Source organism: Phlebotomus papatasi, chromosome 2, assembly GCF_024763615.1.
Source record: "Phlebotomus papatasi isolate M1 chromosome 2, Ppap_2.1, whole genome shotgun sequence".
In the NCBI taxonomy this organism is placed as follows: Eukaryota; Metazoa; Arthropoda; class Insecta; order Diptera; family Psychodidae; genus Phlebotomus; species Phlebotomus papatasi.
Genome location: NC_077223.1, coordinates 37,325,562 through 37,347,931, shown reverse-complemented (window position 1 = coordinate 37,347,931; position 22,370 = coordinate 37,325,562). Strand labels below are relative to the sequence as shown.

Below are 22,370 nucleotides of genomic sequence, written 5' to 3'. Positions count from 1 at the left end.
ATGTTAGGTTGGAATCAATAACTTTTGTAACAAATGGAAAATCATGTACCAATGTTTATCTATAAAGCCAGTCACGAAGCATTTCCGCCATTTGACTTTGCTGGCTGGTATCAACGCTAAGACGATGGCAGACGCATGATACGGGGGGTTATTCCTAAGCCATACTTACGAATTATGGCGAGAGGGCTTAATTTAATTATAATCAAAATAATGATTTGATTAAATTCCCATCTGTTTCCCACTAACTAAGCCGTTTCTCAGCTTAAGCCGAAAGCCGGATTCGTTAATGTTCGTTAACGTTAACGAATATTTACGTTAAACCATCTTTTAGCTTAAGTCGTAAGGATGTCTAGGGCATTATGCGAAGTTGAATAAGTCGTATTTATTAAATTGTAGGACTAATAGTGGCTCCACGGCAGAGATCTAGGGGAAAATGGGGTAATTTGGAACCATTTAGAATTTGGGACATTTGAGATTTTCTCACCGTTTTAGAGATTCAAAAGGAAGAAGAGCTGTTTCCGTTCTTCTTAATCGTCTTTTTCTTCTATTTCGTGGTCTTTATTTTCACTTTGCTCATCTGAAACAGTGAGAAAGTCTCAAATGTCCCAAATTAATGGTTCCAAATTACCTCATTTTACCCTAAATGTCAAGATATTTAATTGAGATGTGACATATTATCTTCCTAAGATGCACTACCCCCTAGCGTAGGTACTACAAATGTTTACACTTATCGGTAAAAATTCGTATCTTTTTCATCCTGTCCATGATTAAAGACGGATAGTGCAATCGAATGGGGAGTCTCTGCACTTGTTCTGATGCAAAATCTTCGGTTGATTGTTTCGTCTATCTTAATTCCTTACAAAAATAGGACATTTTTTCAAAATAAAACCATATTATCGATCTCAAAAACGAATAGGTTAAACTCTATTGTTTTTTACTCTTCCCACAAACTTGTTAAAAATAAGGTTCTTTAGTTTCAAATAATAACGACCAAAATGTCTTTAATACTTTGTTGAACATTGGATGATGAAAGCGGTGACATGTTTACAAAATAAAAGTCGTTGTGTGTTGCTCATAATAAGTGTTGTTAGATGGAAGAAAAAGTGTATTGCTAAAGTAAATAAAATACTGTATTTTTGGCTAGGAACAGCCACTCCTGTTGGAAGATTTATTGGAGCAAGAGAAACGCGAACAGGAGAGACAGCAAATAACATCCACTATAGCGAATGTACAATCTAATACACAAATTAATCAAGGAATTATTGAAGATCAAGTAAAAAAAATCCTCAAAACCTCATTTTTTCGTACAATTAGCTCATGATCTTTTTTTGTTGTGTTTTTTTTTGAATAATTTCTTTGCAGAATTATCAAAGAGTAACTGGTGATATTTTTGCTGGGAATACACAAACGTCAACGGGTCAGGGACTCTTGTCTCTTCAGCAGACATCTCAGCAGCAACAACTTGTTGGTGGTACGTCGGGAATAAAGCCACAATTTCTTCCAAGAGGTCTCAATCATGCTCAATGGCGTCCAGGTAATCCTGCCCAGCAGCAACAGCAACTTCCAAGTCCCGGAACACCAGCTTCGGTTACTGATACATCGGGTGTACGACGAGATGGAAATGGGGCTATTCAATTGTTTACAGCCAATCTCCAGCCACCGCCGCCATTGCCACCTGAAACCATTGTAACTGAGCAAGATCGACAAATTCAGGTGACTTATGAGCAATGGTTGACCCAGCAGCACAATGTCCTGGGTGAACAGTTGAAGTATTACGAGACTGAAGTAACCAAGTTACGAAAAGTTAAAAAGGTAAGTCACATTTTGAAACATTTTTCTTGTTATTACAATCGTCATATTGGGTTTCCGGAAAACTTTTGCAGAGCTTGAATAGCAAACAGAGGCAAATGAGAAAATTGGGATCAGAGCTGAGTGAGAGTGATGCCAGGGATTTGGCTAAAGTTACCTCAGAGCAGAATATTGTGCAGAAACAATTGGAGAGTGCCAGAAAGCAATCGAGGCAGCATTCTCAAGTGATTCATGTAAGTTTATTTTTCTTGGGAAACTGTTAAGATTTTTTTAAGATTAAAATATGCAATTCCACACTTTTCCAGGACTACAAAGCAAAGCAAATGTCAAAGATGCAAAATCAAATGATATCGCCAATTGGAACACTTCCGGGTTCTTCACCAGCTCATATAGCACCTCAATCACCAATTACATCACCATCTCCGGGCGCACAACAAATTCTGCAGGTAAACTATTATTTTTTCATAATTTAAAATTTTCAACAATTTTTACAGTTTTTAAATTTTTCATACAATGTTATTTAAAATTTGCGAAAAAAAACATATTCCGAGGATTTTCCGTAATGGTGTCTACACACTAGAGAAATTTAAGTCCATATTGAAAAGATTTTTCTACATAAGCATAGGGAATTTGCTTAAATACAGGGAATTCCGGTTTGAGTGAAAACGGATTGAAAGAATTTGATATAAATTGCCTACTATTGGGAGCTCATTTATAAAATAATTTTTGAAATACCCCTAAGTGTATGCAAAAATTTTTAAATGCCGAAAATGCTTTGTGAGTTGCATACATCACGGCGTTTCCGTAACTTGTTCCAAAGACCTCCTGTGGGTATGCAATTTTTCTGTGTCACTGTTTGTTGTATACTTTACTCAGTTCTTCCCATAAATTCATCTTGGCCAGGACTTTTCTCCTGTTTCCTCTAGAAAATCCTAGATTTTTTGTGTATATTTGGATAAATCTCTGAGAAATTCTGGGCAGCATAAAAAAATCTGGAATTTTCTCGAGGTAGCAGGAGAGAAGACCTAACCAAGTTGGCTTTCTGGGAAGGATTGAGTAAAATAAATGTACAATTCCAAAAATATGGTTTTTTTTTGAAAGACAAAAAAATCCTGGTCTGGGTCTGGGTGATGTTATTGAATATGTTCGGTCGAGTAAAGGCGGTCATATCAGTATTTATGTACTTTCACAGCGTTATTATGGGAAGAAAATCTGTATTTTTATGTTGTTTTAGAACAGGAGCTTAAGCCATTTTAAGAAAAGAAAATGACCCCTTGTAGTTTGAGTCGGGGAGGTCGGAACGACTTTTTCGAAAGCTTAAAGGTCCAGCTATAATATGCTAAAATTTAAGCCCGATCGAAGCTATACGTGCTGAGCTATTAAGAAAACAAATAAGAGGATTTTCAAAACGGCATTTTTTAACCCTTTAAGGGGTTACATGAGTCTATCAGGTGAAGTAATAGGGATTTTTTCTGATAATAATTTATTGTGTAGAAAATATTTTAGAAATTCCAACTTTTGGGATATGAAAGAGTAACTTTAGAACACAATTAAAAAGAATTCTTTTTGAAAAATTTTGAAAATTCGACCGTTGGTAGCTAATTTTCGAAGCCATTCCTCAAAAAATAGACCTTGCGGTAGGCAGGATTTCTCCCAGTAGGTTCATCTGAAATCAAAAAACCAAATATACTCTGTTAGAGGATTAGTTAGACCCCTAGATGAACGAAGGATTTCTGAAAAAAAAAAGAAATTTGAATTTTTGTCAAAAGTTTTTGTAAAACAGTATCAATTTTACCCTATTTTTCAACACATTTTGTATTGTAAAAATGGTTCTGATTAAAGAAAGTGCAAATCCTTCGTTCAAACAGTAGATAACACTTATTATCAAAACAAGTATGCAAAATTTCAGAATGATCGGTTCAGTAGACTCTGAGTAATCTTGGACTACCGCATTGTAAAACGGTGTTTTGAGAAAAACGCGTTTAAAGTTTTACAACAATATGCGCGCGCGGGCAAAATGCATAACTAAAACTGCTCTGCCTCCGAAAGTTTTACTCCGATTGACTTGACATTTTCAGAAAATATTTTTCAAATGCTATATTACTATAAAATAAAAAAAAATGAAAAATTTATTTTTTCGACCTGAGAGACCCATGTAACCCCTTATGGCCTCTACACACTATGAGAAATTTCTTTAATAAATGCCTTTTTAAAAGAAAATTTCCCTATCCTTGTAGGCACTGTAGGCAATGTTAATTTTACACCTTTTGAAGTGTAAAATTAACATGAAAGAAGGGTAACTTTAACCCATAATACATCTAAAAAGGGTAATATTTACATCGATTTAGGATCAATACTGCAGGGTAAAATTAACATTTCCAGAATGTTATTTTAACTTTTTCGGATTTCTCTCACTCAGTGCAGAATGTTGTTTTAGCATTTTTGGATTTCTCGCATTTTTTTTAAGAGAAGAGGTTTTTAAATTGAAGCTTTTTTCATACACTGAGAGAAATCCGAAAAAATCAAAATAACATTCCGGAAATGTTTATTTTACCCTGCAGTATTGATCCGAAAACGGTGTAAATATTACACTTTTTAGGTGTATTAGGGGTTAAAGGTACCCTTTTTCATATTAATTTTACCCTTAAAAAGGTGTAAAATTAACATTAAAAAATGTTGATATATTTTTACACCTAAAATGTGTTAACTCTTTCGTCTCTTTTGGGACTCTGAGTACCCAAAGCAGCATATGAATGTTCTGTGAAAAACAATGTTTTTTAATTATTCAGAATTTATAAAAATCCGATTCTTGTGGATGATTACAAACTGTAAGGATGTCCAAATGTAAGATTTTTTTGTAGGACCTAAATTAATTCCTGGGTTTAGATATTTTTGATTAAAAAATTGTGAAATTGGCTTGATGCTGCGGTCCGGAAAGAGTTAAAGTTCTGAGGAAAAAATGTTAATCGTACCCTCTTTTATTCTCAGTGTATGACAGAGGAATTATGAGAAGTCCACTCATGATGATCTCTTTTGTTGTTTACAGTCCACGGGACAATCACCGTTGAGCAATCAAATGGTGGCAAGTCATCAGAGTCCCCTGCATTCCCCAAGTCCTTTGATGTCATCACAATCTCCCGGACCGACAAGTGTCAATTCAATCATGCAGAGTCCAAGTAATCAACAGAGTTCCATGTCACCGTACAACACCATGCAACCATCACCGAGAATTGGTACTCCTCTGTCGCAGGGCGATGAATGTCCTTTTAGTCCCAATAATCCTGGACCATCGCCAACTCCGGCAATTCCGGGGCGTTTGACGTCACCGCAGCATAGAATGGGAGCACCAAGTATGCCACCTGGAAGTAGAATTGTAACGAGTCCTGGAGTGCCGTATCAGCAGCAACAGACAATGTTGGGACAGAGTCTGCCGGCGGGACAACAGCAGCAGCAGCCGAATCGTTTTGTACGTCCGCAAATAATGACAATGCAATCTGATGGGACAATAAGGCCGAGAATTGTATTTAGTCAGCAGCAGCAGCAGCAGCAACAGCAGCAACAGATGATGAGACAAAATTCAACTGGATACAATTCACCATTGGGTAGTCCTCAGCCGACATTGGGACAGGGTGGTGGTGGTGCAGGCAGTCAGGGACAGCATTCAATGGTGGATATGCACAATCAACGTACGATGCAGCTTGTGCAGCAGAGGCATTTGATACAGCGTCAGCAGATGCTGCAGCAGCAACAGCAGCAGCAGCAGCAGCAGCAGCAGCAGTATGTGAAGCAGGGAAGTGCTCAGCAACAGCAGCAACCACCATCACCAATGCTCAATAATCAAGCTATAAATCCACCATCACCGATGGCCAGGAGTACCATTGGACAATTTAGTAATGCAAATCAATCGATGCAATCACCGATTATGAGACGTCCACCGAGTACAGGAGGAGTGGTCACGGGAAATTCCCCAGCTGCCCCGGAAAGGCCACAGAGTGTTGAAAATTCCCCAAGGCATATGCAGTATATGCAGCAACATAGTGACAGTGGGGGGAATTTGGATGGGGGAGGAAATGCAGGAGGAGCAGGAGGAGGAGGAGGAGGAAGTAGTCATAGTATGCACAATCCAATTCCACTTCCGCCATCTTTTGGACGTTTTGGGTACATAAAGCTGGGATTGCGCGGTGGAGCACCAATGTGGAGCTATGGATCAAAGAGAATGCCAGCACCATCAGCCACGACTGGACAGAATGCATCAGCAGGGGATAATAAGCAGCAAATGGCATCGACATCGGGAGGAGGACAGCAGCAGAGTGTGATGCGAAAGGATAGTCATATCAATAGAATTTCAATTTTGAAGAAGAAAAAGGTTGTGCCACATGATGTGCAGATGCTTAAGAGCAAAGTAGGCCATTTGACAGCTGTTGAATATGGTGATTTGGAAGATAGTTCAAATACACCACCCGAGAGTCCGTTACATGGGTCAGCTAGGGGAGAAAATAAGGGAAAAATGCAGATATTGGTGCAGAATCAATCGGGTTCCAGTGAAGGTAGTAGAAAGGGTCAGGATGACATTGTTGTCATTGATAGTAGTCCGGATGAAAAGCAGAGAATAATGGATTATGATGATGATAATGATAAAGCTGTAGTAGCAACGGAAGTATCATTGAGTTCAGCAGCTCAATCAGTTCCAGATACCGATGATATTTCTGTCATTGAATCCCTAGCGCCAACGGAATTTGATGCAATTGTATCTAGTCCATTGGAATCGGAAGTAACGGAGGAATATGTTTTATTTGCACCGGATATGGTGGTTGATTATGCTGATAGTGATGATTCAATGAAACAAACGTCCATGGCACATAAAACTGCAATTTCCGATGAAGATAAAACACTTGATCTCATAAACAGTGATGATTTTGTCCGTGGCGATGACAGTGATGATGATGATGATGATCCTGAAAAGGACAAAGGTGATCAATTCGCCGAGGAGCATTTTACAACTGGTGATGAAGATATGATGTCAATGGGTTCGGAAATTGTGATAATTGGCTCTGATATGAAGAGTCCGGATGAACAAATGGTGTCAAGTGACGTTTTAGATGTCATACTGGGTCAGTCAAATGCCCAAAAAGATGTCAAGGAGGCAGCAACGGCACAAGAATCATCCCATGTTGAGGTATCAACATCAACTTCAAGCAATGAAATGGAGAAAAATATCATTGGACTAACAGTATCATCATCAGCAACAGGAGCAGCAACAGTCAGTGGAGGATCAAAGAAAAGTTCTCCAGTTTTGACATATTCCTCACGTTTGCCCGTAACGCCTACTTTGATCACAACAAGGGCCAGCAATCAAATGTCACCGTCAACAATGACAGCGGTATCAGTGCACAAAAAATTGATGAAAGACGTAACACAAACAACTGCAATTGTATCAATTGGCAATACAACAATATCTGTACCGGTTTTGAAGAATGTACCATTATCACATAGTAAAACAACCGTTGGTGATTCGGCTGCAGCACAATCGTCAACGACCAAAGGGAGACTTTTGGCAAAATCACCAATTAGTGTTAAATTGCCAAAATCAGTGATAACAATGAGTGGACATAAAGTTCTAAGTCCAGCATCAATTGTGACAATTTCATCATTGAATATTGGACAACAAAATGCCGGCGCAGGACAACACAATAAAATACCATCATCAGCACAAATAACCCAAATTTCCACATCATCCATCACAGCAACAACAACACAATCTGTATCGGAAAAAATGCTAGAACGTCTTGCAACAAAATCTTCATCATCCAGTTTGGTCTATTCAAAACTCTCATCACTAACTGTCAATCAAGATGCTTCGTTGCCAAATAAAATCTTCGAAGATGAATCTGTATCACCAGATAGTTCAATTGAACATGATGACCCTGATTTAGCATCACCAGATCACAAGATGGAATTCCACACAGATGCAGTAGCAATTGATGAAGAAATCAAAGAAATTAATCAAGATAGAAAATCAGACAATGCAGATGCAAAAGATTCCGAAATGAATGATACAACAAAAAATTCCCACGAAGATATCAAAGAGGACACAACAGATGAAGCAAAAGATCCCAAAAACACTGATCTTTCAAAGATTTCTGATGCAAAACAAAAACAAAATGTCATTCCTTTTCACGTTATTGTGAAATCACGTGATTCCCCACGAAGTCCCAAACTTTCAACGGCACATCAGAGAAATATATCAAGTATGCCACAATTGTCACCATTGTCACAGCCTACTGAAATGGCAACAAATATGCAGAATGTATCACAAGAAGTTCGTTCAATTTTGTCATCAATCAGTTCATCGAGTCCTTCAGTGACAACACTGTCACTCAAAGTCGATGGCAATGGGGAAAAACCACCAACAATGGGCACAGAGACAACGGGATGTGATGCAGCAACAAGTCAAATGGTCACAGAATCCACAAATATTAACTACGAAAATTTGCTGCCATCGACAAAAGTGGAGTTAGCAAAGAGTGATTCAGTGACACCGGTGATTGTGAAGACAACAACTGTAACTTCAACCCCAACAACATTTTCGGAGATAAATAAACTCACATCTGATCGAAGTTCTCCGGTTGTCACAAATCCTACAGCTAGTAAGTTTGTTTTCTTCTCCTCCTTACATTTTTTTAATTAAATTATTTGGAATACGTATCAAATTTTTAATATAATATTTTTATTTTCTATATTAATTCTTTTAGTTAATATATTTAGGGTAAGTGTGCGAAATTTCGGTATAGTTGCATATAAGCAACGAAGTCCTAAATTTGAAATGCAATATTTTTAATTCATATTGATATTTTTTGTTACTTCCTTTTCGGGAAAGTTGTGTGGAACCTTTAAAACTAGTTTATCGTCTTTGTTTTCTTTAAATCACTTCCTAAAATATTGAAAAATTAATAATAACATGGGCATTGCTTTGGGTAGTATTCCGGCCACTTTGAGTGAAATTCCGGCCACCTTTTTTCTGGCCACCTTTTGTGACGCAACGGATAGAAAATTTCATAACGTCAAACGGAACGAGTTTAATATTTAGTTTATTTTGTTTATAAGCCCCATAAGCCTTAATATCTTCCGTGTAATTTGTCCTGAAGGCCTGAAGAGTAGCATCTCAAATTTACGCGCAGATTCCCGTAGCAATTTGTCCTTCCTGAACTCTTCCAATGACTTTTCCACATCATCATTTTCATACAAGCGATGGTTTTTTTCTCTGGGCATTGTAGATATCAGAAATTGAAAAGGAAAACATAAAATGAATAAGAAATTTAGGAAAGCAAAAGATGTTGCTGGAATATGCAACACTACCTCACCGGAGAGAAGCTCACAAAGTATATACTTTTTTACGCGAAATACAGGATCCAGCTGGGAAATTTTACCCGAAATTTAAAGATTGATTCACTATTAACATAAACAGAAAGAATCTTTAATGAAAACTAATCAATTTTCATGAAAAACACCGAAGGAAAACCTTCTGTACTTCACCACAAATCGTAAGACTGCTAGAAACACAATCGATCTGTCACATTTTTTATAAGACTCCTTGGAAACTGAGTTTTTACAACGCAATTTAAATTCAAATTATACCTACAATTTAACGATCTTTGTGTTAATACATCCTAAAATGAATAAATATTTAAAAGCAACATGAATTCATTGATTATTCGAAGATTACATACATAATTTTAATTAATTTATTTGCATGACCGAAATTACACTCAAAGCGGCCGAAATTAGAAGCTGGCAGAAATTTGGCACACTTCTCCTAAATTAAATTATTTGGAATACGTATCAAATTTTTAATATTTTTATTTTCTTTATTAATCCTTTTAGTTAAGATATTTACATTTTTTAACAAGGATACGATGAATTTCTTTTTCAAAAATGCAAACTAAAAAGAATAATTTTTATATTTTTATCGTTATTATTAATAGTATTGAGATATTGTTATTCATATTATACGAATCTCGGGCAATATCCCGAACGTCAACATCCCGAAAAGGCCAAAATCTCGAATTCTAAAGTCCCGAAAACCATAATTCCAGCTAGGTCAAAATACCGAAAACCCAAGATTCTGAAAACCAAAATCCGGAACGTCAAAATGGCGAAAGGGGCAAAATTCCAAAACCCTAAAATCCTGGAATCCACAATCCCGAAAGGGTCGAAATCTCGAAAAAGCCAAAATACTGACTGGGTCAAAATCCCGAAAAGCCAAATTCCGACTGGTTCAAATCCTGAAAAGCTAAAATCCCAAATGAGTCAAAATCTCGAATAGCTAAAATCCCAAAAAGGCCAAAATCCGGATCGCCAAATTCTCGAAAGACAAAGTCCCAAATGGGTCGAAATTCTGAATAGGCACAATATCGACTGAGTCAAAATCCCGAAAAGCCAAGATCCCGGATGCTAAAGTCCGGGTCCGGAACGCCAAAATCCCGAATGGGTCAAAATCCTTAACAGCCAAAGTCCTGATTGAGTCGAAAATTCGAATAGCCAAAATACTAAAAGCTAAAATTTCGAAACGGCCAAAATCCCTAAAACCAAAGTCTCGATTGGCTTATAATTTCGAATATCCAAAATCCCGAATGAGTTACAATTTCGAAAATCCAAAATCTGGAATTCTTAAAATCGTCATAGTTAACTCCCACGACTACACCTGCGCTTCCTAAAGGCAAAGGGAAATTTACTGTTTTTGGAAAATTATTCCACACATTATCTTAAATCCTTAAATGTGATTTCGACCTTTTTGAAATTTTGTCTTTTCGAGACTTTGACCCATCTGGAATTTTGGCCTTTTCGTAATTTTGCGTATTCGGATCTTCGTCGTATTCGGGATTTTGACCGACACAGTATAATACAATATCATCTTTCGCGTTGGAAGCTGATCGTAGACGGCCTACGAACCAAGAGCACCTTTCTCGCGGTGAGGGTGCTTGTCCTTTCAGGACCTTTTCTGGACAAAAGTGGTAAATTTTATTACATTCTTGTCACATATATCTAAAAATGTATCCTTCCAGATATTTAGTTCTTTGTACCGGGCAGGACTCGCACTCAGTAATGTGAGACGAACCAAAGATCTCCGTCAAAAATCTAACTGCTCTTACCCATTGTACCATCAGATCCCTATTTCAAATTAATTTATTTAAAAAAGACATCCTTCAATTTTGAGTTAAATTTTAAAGTATCTAAACCTTAAATCAACTTTTAAAGACTGATTTTTACTTTGTATTTAAGATCTTCAGAGTGCTTATGTGTTTTAAGACTCTTTAGGTCTTTAACGATGAAACCTAATGGAAGTCTTAGCTTTGTTTCTGACGGGAACAGGCAGTTCCGGTTTGAGTGACACAGAAAAATTGCATACCCGCAGCAGGAATATAAGTTACAGAAACGTTGTGATGTATACAAAACAATTATAGAGTATGCAAGATTATAGTTTTGCAATTGACCAGAATATGACATTTTATTGCTCTAATCCAATGAGTGAATAGCATATACAATCCGCTTTGTTTTGAACTCTTAACCGTTTCGGAACTTAAACGATAAGAGATATGAACTTCCGCTTTGCGACGACCCTCCATAAAATGGATTATCTCTACGTTTTTTTCTTTCTTTTTCCTCGTTGTCTCGAATAGCCATGTCAAACTGTCTTGTTAATCCCGATTGTTTCGTGATCACCAAAATTGAAATCCAACCAAAATTGCACGTTTAGCTGCTTTTTCTACACTAAGAAAAAAACTGTAGAGTTGAAACAACTCTATCGTCGAGATGAATTAACTCGAGAAATATCGATGTAATCGTTACTCTTTTTTGTTGTAAATTTTAGTAAATAAAGTTAAAGCTATTCTACGTGCGAGTTGAATTAGCTCATCGGATATCGATGTAATTATTACTCTTTTTTATGTAAAATATCATCTCAACTGAAATATATGCTTAAATGTTTTCGTTTCAAAAATATACTTCAGTCAAGAAGATTTTCGCGTGACGAAGTTCATATAAAACATCAACTAGAAATATGCCTAAACACTGTTTCATGAAGACATGTGCAGTGCATCATATGTGATATCTCAAAACATGGGGATCCTGAGATCAAGATAAAAATAATAAAGGAAATGATAACATAAAAAAACATAAAATTGCACAATCTATCCATTTTGAAAGTTGAGAGTTATTTTAATTCTAAAAACGAGTTATTTTCACTCTTAAAAAGAGTTATTTGCATTATTTTGTCATGTAAATTTATGGCCAAAAAAGTTAAAACAACTCTTTTGAATATTACACCTAAATAGAGGTAAAATTAACTCTAAAATATAAGTAATCGAAAATCACAACGAAAGAGAGTTAATTTAACATCGATGTGAGTAAGTTTTACTCGTTTACTTTTCTAAGTTCAGTATTCCTCTTGCTGCATGTTGCTGTAAAGATCTATTAAATAAAATTAAAAATGAAATTGATATTGTAAAGAATCATAGCTAAATCTTTATCGGGGAATATGAATCAGCTATTAAAGACTGATTTAAAGATTTGAAGCATAAGGATTTATTCAAGAATTTAGAGAGTTGCGTTCAATATGCAATTTCAGAATTAATAAATGCTTATATGTGCTATTTTTCGAGTGTTTATTGATTTAAAAAAATATAAGGTCACGATCAGCTTTAAAATAAAAGAAAAAAACAAAACGAACTCAAAAATATTTGAAGAACTTATAGCTGAAAGTTTTGGGGTTACCATACCAATGTCACTTTTTTACAATAAATTTGACGTTTTTGACAGGTCGTATTCCATCGACGCATCACAACGTTTTTGCTATTAACTTTTCAAGTCATTTGATTTTCTTTTTTTTTGCTTTAAGCTGGTGGATCCATTCTTGTGGTGAAGCAACTTTTGGCAAGCAATCAAATTACTACATCACCAAAAGCGCAATTGACAACAAAATCAACGGGAAATTCCCCTGTTTCGCAAGTTCCCGGTGGTACACAGTCTGTAATAATTGCTGGTGGACAGCAAATGATACCGAATTTAACTAAAATTCAGGCTGAGAGTCAGCAACAAAAAGACAGAGCAAAATCTCCGGGTGTCGTGAGCATTCTCAGTAATCAATTGACCGGGCAACATACTCGTATTATTAATTATTCTGACTTGCAGTACAGTTCTACACAGCCTCCGGCTCTTGTCATGACATCCAGGCAGGGTGTCATCTCAGGAACTGTCGTACCAATAACAACATCAGCCGGAATGGCTGGACCACCGACGAGTACGGCAATTCAGTTTTCTGGTAGTATTCTTGGTGCTACATTGTCACAGCCGAGTTTCAAGGCAACAACACAGGCTGGTCAAATTGGTGGAACGACGTTGTTGCATACACAACTGACTAGTGCTCCATTTAGACGGTCAAAGTCAACAGAAGAGCAACCAGCTGCACCAACACCAGCTCTAATCCACGGTACAAAGAGGCACAGTGTTGAGTTGACGAATGTTGTAAAGACTGAGCCAATGGATACGACCGAAGAGGTACCAGCTACATCATCAAGTGCCTCGAATATGGCAACACCACCAAAAGTTTCGGACAGTCTTGGAAGTGGATGCAAATTTTCCACAATGTCCGTGCCGACGGTGAAGTCGGAGGATTCGCAGAATGTGCTGCTGAAGCAGTTACTTCAGAATTCTGGTAGTACGAGTACACCATCACCGACACCACCGGCCATTGCATCGCGTACTGTACCGGGACTGAGAGCACCAAGTTTGGGTCTTGTAAGTTCATTGGAGGCACAATTGGCTCGTCCGGCATTGCCGCCAGTGCCATCGAATGCCAGTCAGATTATGCCTCCGTCTCAAGCATCAACCAATTCACCAACATCAACAACAACTCAGGTAACGTCGTCGAGTAGTGAAGTAAATGTAACTAAGTCAACAGTGAGGACGCATATCTTTATGCAAAGGGAAACGTCATTTGTGTCAAAACCGCCAAAATCACCAAATCAGCTGCAGCAGCAATCCCAATCGCAAACCATACCAACTCCAACATCAACATCAAACTTTGTTACAGCAACGGGAACATTGACAACTGACACGAAGATTGTCACAGTGAAACAGGAAGAAGTCGATGTTAAAGCTGTAAGAGTTATTCCTACGGAGCCTCCACCACCGTACCCTTCACTGTCGTCATCTTTGGATGCGATTGCACCGCCAAATGTGGTGATAAACAAAGATATGCCCCTGCCGGTACATACAACAACGACAACACAGTCTTTTGTGAAGCAATCAACATCACCAGCTCCAGTTGTCACCAGTGTTGCTGGACCACCGAGTTTGGCAGCAATTGACGTTAAGAAGGAGATTGTGGAAGATACTGGATCAATTGTACCCGTTTCGCAATCATCAGGTACTCCTGTTGTGGATAAAATGCAACAGAAGACACCCGACGGTGGAGGATTTATGGTGCCCAAGACGGAATTTGTAGATGGAATGGAACAAACGCCAACGGAGGTGAATGTTGCAAAGACAGCTCAAGAAACTGCCTTGGAGATCAAAAAGCGAAAGAGGCGAGAGTATCAGAAGAGTCGACGTCAAATGCAGATACTAAGTAAGGAGGCCATGAGTTCCAGCAGTAAAAAGAGACCGAGAAAATTTTCCAAAGTTGAAGAGGACTATGATACTTTCATTGATAACTTGATGGTGCAACTTCGTCAATTGCCACATATGCAGATTCTCGAACCGACGCTATGTCGAAATTTTGGCGTTGGACCGGTATATGGGACGGGTGATTTGTCAAAAATGGGCTCAGTCAAGGACTACTCGATTACAGAAGGTGACCTCGAGGGTGAATATGGTTCGGCTGAATTGCCAAATATCGGTGATTTTTACAATACAAAACCATTTGGAATCAAGTCACCATTAAATGACAACGGATCATCAACATCAACTCACTATGGTTTCTACGATCAAGAATTCCCACCGATGAGTTTTGACGTGGAGGAAGATAATCGGTATAAGTATGAGACATTGATGAAGGAACGTGACAATGAGACACCGGATACAGTTATTAGTAGTTCAAGTCCTGAGTGTACAGTCTGGGAACCACTATACTTGTATCCGGGTCTGAAGCTCATCAATGAAGATCGTGAAGATGATGAAGATGTGGTGTATAGGAGTATGTCACCGCAGATTCCTCTCGTAGCACCAATTCCAATACGCTTGAAACCAGGAATGTCGGCATTTAGTCGAACACTGGATCTTTGCTGCAATAAGGAGAATGAAGGATCAAAGGATATTTTCGGTGTGAAATCACGCTTTGGTTCACCAACGCCATTGAAGGACAACAGTAATGTCACAGTTACACTGACACTTACATCATCAGCAGCAGAAGATATAATGGGCGTACTGAGAAATCTTGCCAATATTCTTCATATTCCACCACCGACAGCATATCAGATTGTTGAACGAACAACAACACCACCAAGTCAGAAGTTGGGATTGTACAGGACAAAAGGGAAGGATGGCAAGGAAGGTGCACCAATTGATATTCAAACTATTCTCAATGGTGCTGCTAAATTCTGTCGTCACTGTGATGTTGTCATTCTCAATAGTATGATCAGGGCAAAGGCATCAGAATTTCCATTGTTGACAACACTCAACAATACAGCCGAACTCATCAATGACATGGATGATCTGTACTTCTGCAGTCGATCGTGCTACAAACAATTTCAATGGCGTCCAACGAGTATTCTCGAAGAGAATAGACAAGATTCCGCCACCAAAGGTGCATCTCAGGATGAGAAAAATGTCAAAGTTGATGAAAAGAATGCCACTGATGTCATCATGACAACATCAACAACGTGCGATCTCAATGATGATGATCTAAAGATGGAGGTAGATCTCGATGAGACGGACATCAAAGAGGCAACGAGTGGTATTGATCTCAAGGAATTGGACATCAAGCAAGAACTCCGGGATGAGGTGTCCGTAGATGGAGATGAAGAGAAACAACCGAAATTCAGAGGGGTCCGCTACAAAATGTTCTCAACCAGTTGCTTTGCCATTGCACAACAAAAGTACAAAAAACCAACGGAGAAAGAGATCACAGAGACACTCTTTCGCATGAATATCACAGTAACAGCCAGTAAAGTACCAGAGGATACACGCAAGTGTATCTTTTGCTATCAAATAGGCGATGGTGTTGCCGATGGTCCGTCACGTTTGCTGAATTTTGACGTTGACAAGTGGGTGCATCTGAATTGTGCATTGTGGTCGGATGGCGTGTATGAAACAGTCAATGGGGCACTTATGAATCTCGAGAATGCTCTACAAGCCAGTCTTGTGCAGACTTGTATTGTATGTGGCAATCTCGGTGCAACCATTAAGTGCTTTAAGACACGCTGTACGAATGTTTACCACCTCAATTGTGCCCTCAAGGACAATTGTGTGTTTTACAAGAATAAAACCACAATGTGCTCATCACATGCACCAAAAACCGAAAAAGACAATGAATTGACAACATTGAGTGTACAACGGAGGGTGTATGTCGAGAGGGATGAAAGTCGTCAAGTGGCCAGTGTAATGCATCATTCAGAATTGAGCAATTTGATGCGTGTTGGCAGTTTGATATTCCTCAATGTTGGTCAATTGCTTCCACATCAATTGATTGCCTTCCATACGCCCAACTACATCTATCCCATTGGTTACAAAATTATTCGCTTCTACTGGTCAATGCGTCAACCAAATAGACGCTGTCGCTATATCTGTAGTATTGCCGATGTGTCTGGTCGACCAGAATTCCGGGTACTTGTGCAGGAACCCCAAAAGGATGACATTGAATTGCGTGATTCAAGTCCACGTGCTGTATGGCAACGTATCCTTGAGCCATTGGCTCAAATGCGTAAAGAAAACCAACTGATTCAGGTGTTTCCCAAGTACGTCACCGGAGAAGATCTATTTGGACTGACAGAACCAGCTGTGGTGCGAATCCTTGAGAGTTTGCCCGGTATTGAAACACTCACAGACTATCGCTTCAAGTATGGTCGAAATCCACTTTTAGAACTTCCATTGGCCATCAATCCTTCCGGTGCAGCAAGAACGGAACCGAAATTGAAACAAAGTGTAGGATGGAAGAAGCCACACACTCAACGAACAGGTTCAACAAGTCAGCGTCCGACTTTCGTTCCGACATCATCAATTGCAGGTGAAGTAGCTTGTCCGTACAGCAAGCAATTTGTCCACTCCAAGAGTTCGCAGTACAAGAAGATGAAGCAGGAATGGAGGAATAATGTCTACCTCGCACGGTCCAAGATTCAAGGCTTGGGTCTCTATGCTGCAAGGGACTTGGAGAAGCACACGATGGTGATTGAGTACATTGGTGAAGTTATCAGAACGGAATTGTCGGAGAGTCGAGAGAAGCAGTATGAATCAAAGGTAAGCAGTAAAATTAGTTCGAAATGTTGTGTACTCCCATGAATACTCGTCAGCTTCTTGTGAGAGCTTTGATCCTCATCGGTCCTCATCTTCCTCTCGGCCCCCATCGTTTCGTCTGATCATATTCGGAAGGCCGCGACATTTTCCTGACTTTCCATTACGGAACCTTGATTGAGTACGGAAATATTTGGTTCCAAGTTTCTCGTACTGTTTGTTGTCCTACTCTAAATATGATAGCTTAAGTGAACAGCAATGAAAACACTAACAATCTTGATCTAGTTAACTTTACTGAAATATTCGTTTTGTAGCAGGAAATAGACGGAGACACTGAACCTTTCGTGATTTTCACAATTTTATTCTCTACGACGTTTCGAGGACGGATGTACTCTTCATCAGGTCTACAATTCAATTGAACAATTTTTCAGAAAAACATTTCTATCAAAAATATTTCTTATGAATTTTCTTACATCGAATATGGCTGTTAAAATCACGTACAGGTGCGAGTTGTTACACTGCACTTGGGCTTTGATCACAACTTGATCCGTGACTTATGCCAGATGAAATGCAACACCGGTTTTAGTTTGATTCAGCTGAAATTCTGGACAAGTGCGAGCACAACAGAAGACCTGAATATTTAGAGATGCTCCACATTCACATGCACAAATCACACACGGTCAACAGAAAAGCTAATACAGAAGGGATCAACACCACCTACACCTCGCTCTTACAACGAGTAAAAATGAGACAGCAGCACACTAATACAACAAAGAGAGATGGATTTCATAGCTGCGATGAAAATTGATCTCAAAGGGGAGTTCATTCTGTGTCAGTCAGTCGAATGGTGAACATCACGGATCAAGTTGTGATCAAAGTCCAAGTGCAGTGTAACAACTCGCACCTGTACGTGATTTTAACAGCCATATTGGATGTAAGAAAATTCATAAGAAATATTTTTGATAGAAATGTTTTTCTGAAAAATTTTTCAATTGAATTGTAGACCTGATGAAGAGGACATCCACCCTCGAAACGTCGTAGAGAATAAAATTGTGAGAATCAAGAAAGGTTCAGTTCTTCCGCCTATTTCCTGGTACATTCTGTCGAACCGAAATTCTTCTGAAACATCTATTCGTTTTGTTCCAAAAACAGTTTTCAGTTCAATCGGTATGAGATATCGAACTCCGTTATTCGAGAACCCCCCCCCTCCCCCTTCCCCGCCATAATATGCTTGTTTTCCTTTTCGTTCCCTCGCTTCTTCGAAACTATTGCTTTGGTTTATTTCGAAAATGGCTCGAATAATATCTTTTATTCTTATGACCAACAAAAATCGCCATATTGTATTTGTTCAAAGTGAAATTTAAATAGCTTCATAAGGCTTATTTTTCAACTATTTTGGGGAAGATTGTATTTAAGTGAAAGGTCTTAAAACTTCTTATACGACTGCATTAGTCCCAAACTTTAATGAATCGGTAATGGTCCTGAAAGTTGTCGCTTTTTCGATTTTCTTTTTTTATATCGTATATTTTTTTCAGTTTACTAGGGACCAAACTGTAATATGAGGCGCTCAGAGCAAAAAAAAAACTAAGTTGTATGCATTTTCGTATTAAAATAGAGTTTTTTTGCTCTGAGCTCCTCATATATCGTCGGTTGGTTCGGCAAACCATGCTAAGAGAATTTGCTTTGTGTCTACATTCGTCGTCGATGCTTCGGTTTACAACGAATGCAGATACAAAGCAAATGCAATTAGCAAAGTTGCTGATCCAAGCGACCATATACCGACTTTCGGTTTATAATGATCCCCTTAAGTTGATCAAGGTGCTTTTTTTATGTTTTCTACCAGCCTGCGCCTTTTACTGCTCAAACTCCACAGAGAGAACAGTATACATAGTCCATCGATTTTTTTCGGCCCCCAACATTTTCAACTTCGACCCCTCGGAGACCACTTTTGTCAACAAATCTTCGCGTTTTAGACGAATTCTGAGAAATGTTGTCACGCTGTTTGTCCGTCTGTCCGATCGGCTGTCGTTAGCTCTAGAGGCCAAATTGCAAGAGATAGCAACTTGGGACCTTCGGAGGAACCCCACCATAAGCCAACCCAAGGATCTCTAACTTGCCCCTCATTCCTCCCCGCCTTTCCCAGCAAAAGTATATTTTTTGGAATTGTTCGAAAACGCGTGGTGCATTTTTTTTTTTTAAATTTTGGATACGTTTTTGTGGTTATCTAGGCGCACATTTTGTCCTCCTCATAGGAAAATACCATTCAATCATTCCTAATAATGAGTTTCCAAGGTCAAAAGTTAAAAAGTCCCTAAAGAGTGAATTTCCTATCCAAATGGTATCATGTTTCTGCTGGTCGGAAAGGTTTTGAAATTTCTGACAACACTGAACCGGATCCAATCGGTTATGAACCAATTCATAACCGGTAAGTAAATTTTATCGGAAAATCAATTGTTATACCCCTAAGCTATTTTGAGTGATTCATGAATCGGTTTTAATCGGTTATAGGAACCGACAATGAACTGGTTAAGAACCGATAAGTAATTTTCGTCTTAAAATCAATTCTATTTTTTGGTATAAACTTATACCAAAAATATCACGAAGTTTGGTCTTGTCCTTCACTTTTGAAGATTATCGCGTGGCTTAGCCATCTAGCTTAACTCCTCTAATTCCCAATCAGGCACGATTTTTTAGGAAATTGTTTTTTAGAATTGGATATCCGGGATCAGGGCAAATGCTCCATTAGATTTTGAAAAATCATTAAAATTGCTCGCTAATTAGGATTTTGAAACCTTCGGGAACTGGGTTAAACCTGTAGTCTGAAGGCGGCGTAAAGCAGCTGATTAGTTTAGGCTGCCTCCCTAAGAGGCAATCTTAGTGGAGTCTCTTTTGAAATCCCGCAAGCCAACATCCCGAAATCCAAAATTCCCAATGCCAAGAATTCTTAAAGGGCCAAAATTATGAAAGTAAAAATTCCAAATTATTAAAAGTGTCTTAGCTACTTCCACGATCCACCCACGCTTGGTAGACGCAAAAGGAATCAGCCTACAAAGATAGGGGAAATTTTCTTTAAAAAGAATTTTTTTATTGCTCCGTACAATTTCGTCCCTTTCAATATTTTGACCGATCTTGGAGTAACAAAGACTCATGCAGATTCAATTTTTGTCCACACCAGAAAAAGAATTTTGTAAAATTGTTCGTAAATGTTTATGAATTCTTACGGACTGAGGATTTAGAAATGCTCGTAAATCGTATAATCCACTGAAAAGTTTGTAATATTTTGTACTTTTTTCACAAACATTGTTGGTAACTTGATCACTCGGCGAGTATTTTTTGTTTTTTATAAATATTTGTTCGTAAATATTCGTAAAATTTTGTCATTTGTTCGCAAAGTTTGGCCCCACAAACTAAAGAGTACGGACAAGTTTTTGTAAATGAACAAAAAATGTTCGTCAAGGGATCATGTTACGAACAATGTTTGTGAAAAAAGTACAAACATTTGCGATTTTTTTAATGAAATATTTTTACTGTGAATTTTATATTATAGAAATGAGTTTGATACGAGCAGTTCTTTATCCATTTCAAAATTTAACCTGCGCTTTTCACCCTCTATGCGTCCATTGTCGCCTTAATGATTTCTCCAGCCTCCGGGAGGAAATGATATAAAAGTACCTTCATGTTGCGTCCTGCGAGTATTAGAATTGGGAACATTGTAATTTATTAATTTTTCGTTAGTCAAACCTAATGAAATTCAATTTTTATTGTGTCTTTGATAGAATCGTGGCATTTACATGTTCCGTCTGGATGAAGATCGTGTGGTTGATGCTACGCTATGTGGTGGTTTGGCCAGGTACATAAATCACTCTTGCAACCCGAATTGTGTTACAGAAATCGTCGAAGTTGACCGTGAATATCGCATTATAATATTTGCAAAGAGGAGAATCAATCGTGGTGAAGAGGTAGGTTTATTAACTATATATTTTTTTTAATTCGGGGGTTATAATATTTTTAATTAATTTTGAAATAGCTATCTTATGACTACAAATTCGATATTGAGGACGATGCACACAAGATTTCTTGCATGTGTGGAGCACCGAATTGTCGAAAGTGGATGAATTAAGGGGTATACGGGCATCATCATCATCATTTAAAAAGAAAAACGTTAGTACATTTTTATTATCGACATTCCTTCAAAGACAAAATAATAAATTCTTTGAATGTGTAAAGCAAGATCTAAAGTGAAATTGACAAAAGGAGCATGGCTATTTTTTTATTGTGAATATGAAACAGCAAAAGCCATACTGGAAAATATAATATCAAAAAAAGTGATTTTTATTGTGCTCACATTAATAAATGATTGCATTACATGAAATGTACAGTGAAGAAATTAAACTATAAAAAGCGAAATAGAGAAAAGAAAATTTTTATATTGATAGTGTCTATAAATCTTGAGAAGTTATATTTGTATACTAAATACATTACACATCTCAGAGACCTTTAAAAAGAAATTGAAAAAAAATAAGAAAGAAAGAAAACTTTGTATACATTATAAGTAGTTTTTAAGACATTTAAAATGAAGATTTTATCTAATAAGGATGAAAAAAGAAATATTTTCTAAAGGCGTATATTGCAATTTCAACATTTCTTTTGTTTTCAAAATAAATGTTTTTATAATTAAGATCTTTCTAATAATATAAATACTATCGTGAAAAAATGAGTGAAAAACGAATGAATGGAAGCGAATGGTGGTAATAAATTAGATTTTTATTTTTCGTATTCTTACAGATAGAAAAGATATGAATTCTACTTTTTTTTTTAGATATTTCAAGCGATTTATTTAAGTTTCCTTTTAGGATAATATGCACAAAAGTGTTTTGTGAAATTTATAGCGATGCTAGTTTATGTTAGAAAATAATGTGAAGAAAGAATGTAATTCATTGAGTTTGCAATTTGAGTTACCTCAATGTTTCTTCGTGTTCAAATTTTGAAGATTTAAGGAGTGTATATAGGGCATAGCACTATACTAAAGTCCATGTTAATAGTCCAGAAGTTGTTAATTAATGTGGATTTATTTAAAAAGAAATACACAATAGTCATTAACAATTAATAATGAAAAA

General features: G+C 37.6%; 1 protein-coding gene across 11 annotated transcripts in view; it reads left to right on the top strand.

The window, feature by feature from the left end:
* LOC129804070 (histone-lysine N-methyltransferase 2C) overlaps window positions 1–22,370 on the top strand; it is a 76,079-nt gene extending 53,709 nt beyond the window's left edge. For 8 of the 11 annotated variants that reach the window (XM_055851095.1, XM_055851092.1, XM_055851094.1 and 5 more), the window contains 8 exons: window positions 1,145–1,273; window positions 1,363–1,812; window positions 1,884–2,042; window positions 2,115–2,255; window positions 4,856–8,456; window positions 12,704–17,259; window positions 21,030–21,212; window positions 21,281–22,370. In XM_055851095.1, coding sequence (XP_055707070.1) covers window positions 1,145–1,273; window positions 1,363–1,812; window positions 1,884–2,042; window positions 2,115–2,255; window positions 4,856–8,456; window positions 12,704–17,259; window positions 21,030–21,212; window positions 21,281–21,373 — 9,312 coding nt within the window. In that variant the 3' untranslated portion in view covers window positions 21,374–22,370. The remainder of the gene's footprint in view (window positions 1–1,144; window positions 1,274–1,362; window positions 1,813–1,883; window positions 2,043–2,114; window positions 2,256–4,855; window positions 8,457–12,703; window positions 17,260–21,029; window positions 21,213–21,280) is intronic. The other 3 variants (XM_055851097.1, XM_055851091.1, XM_055851098.1) reach the window with 2 other exon arrangements.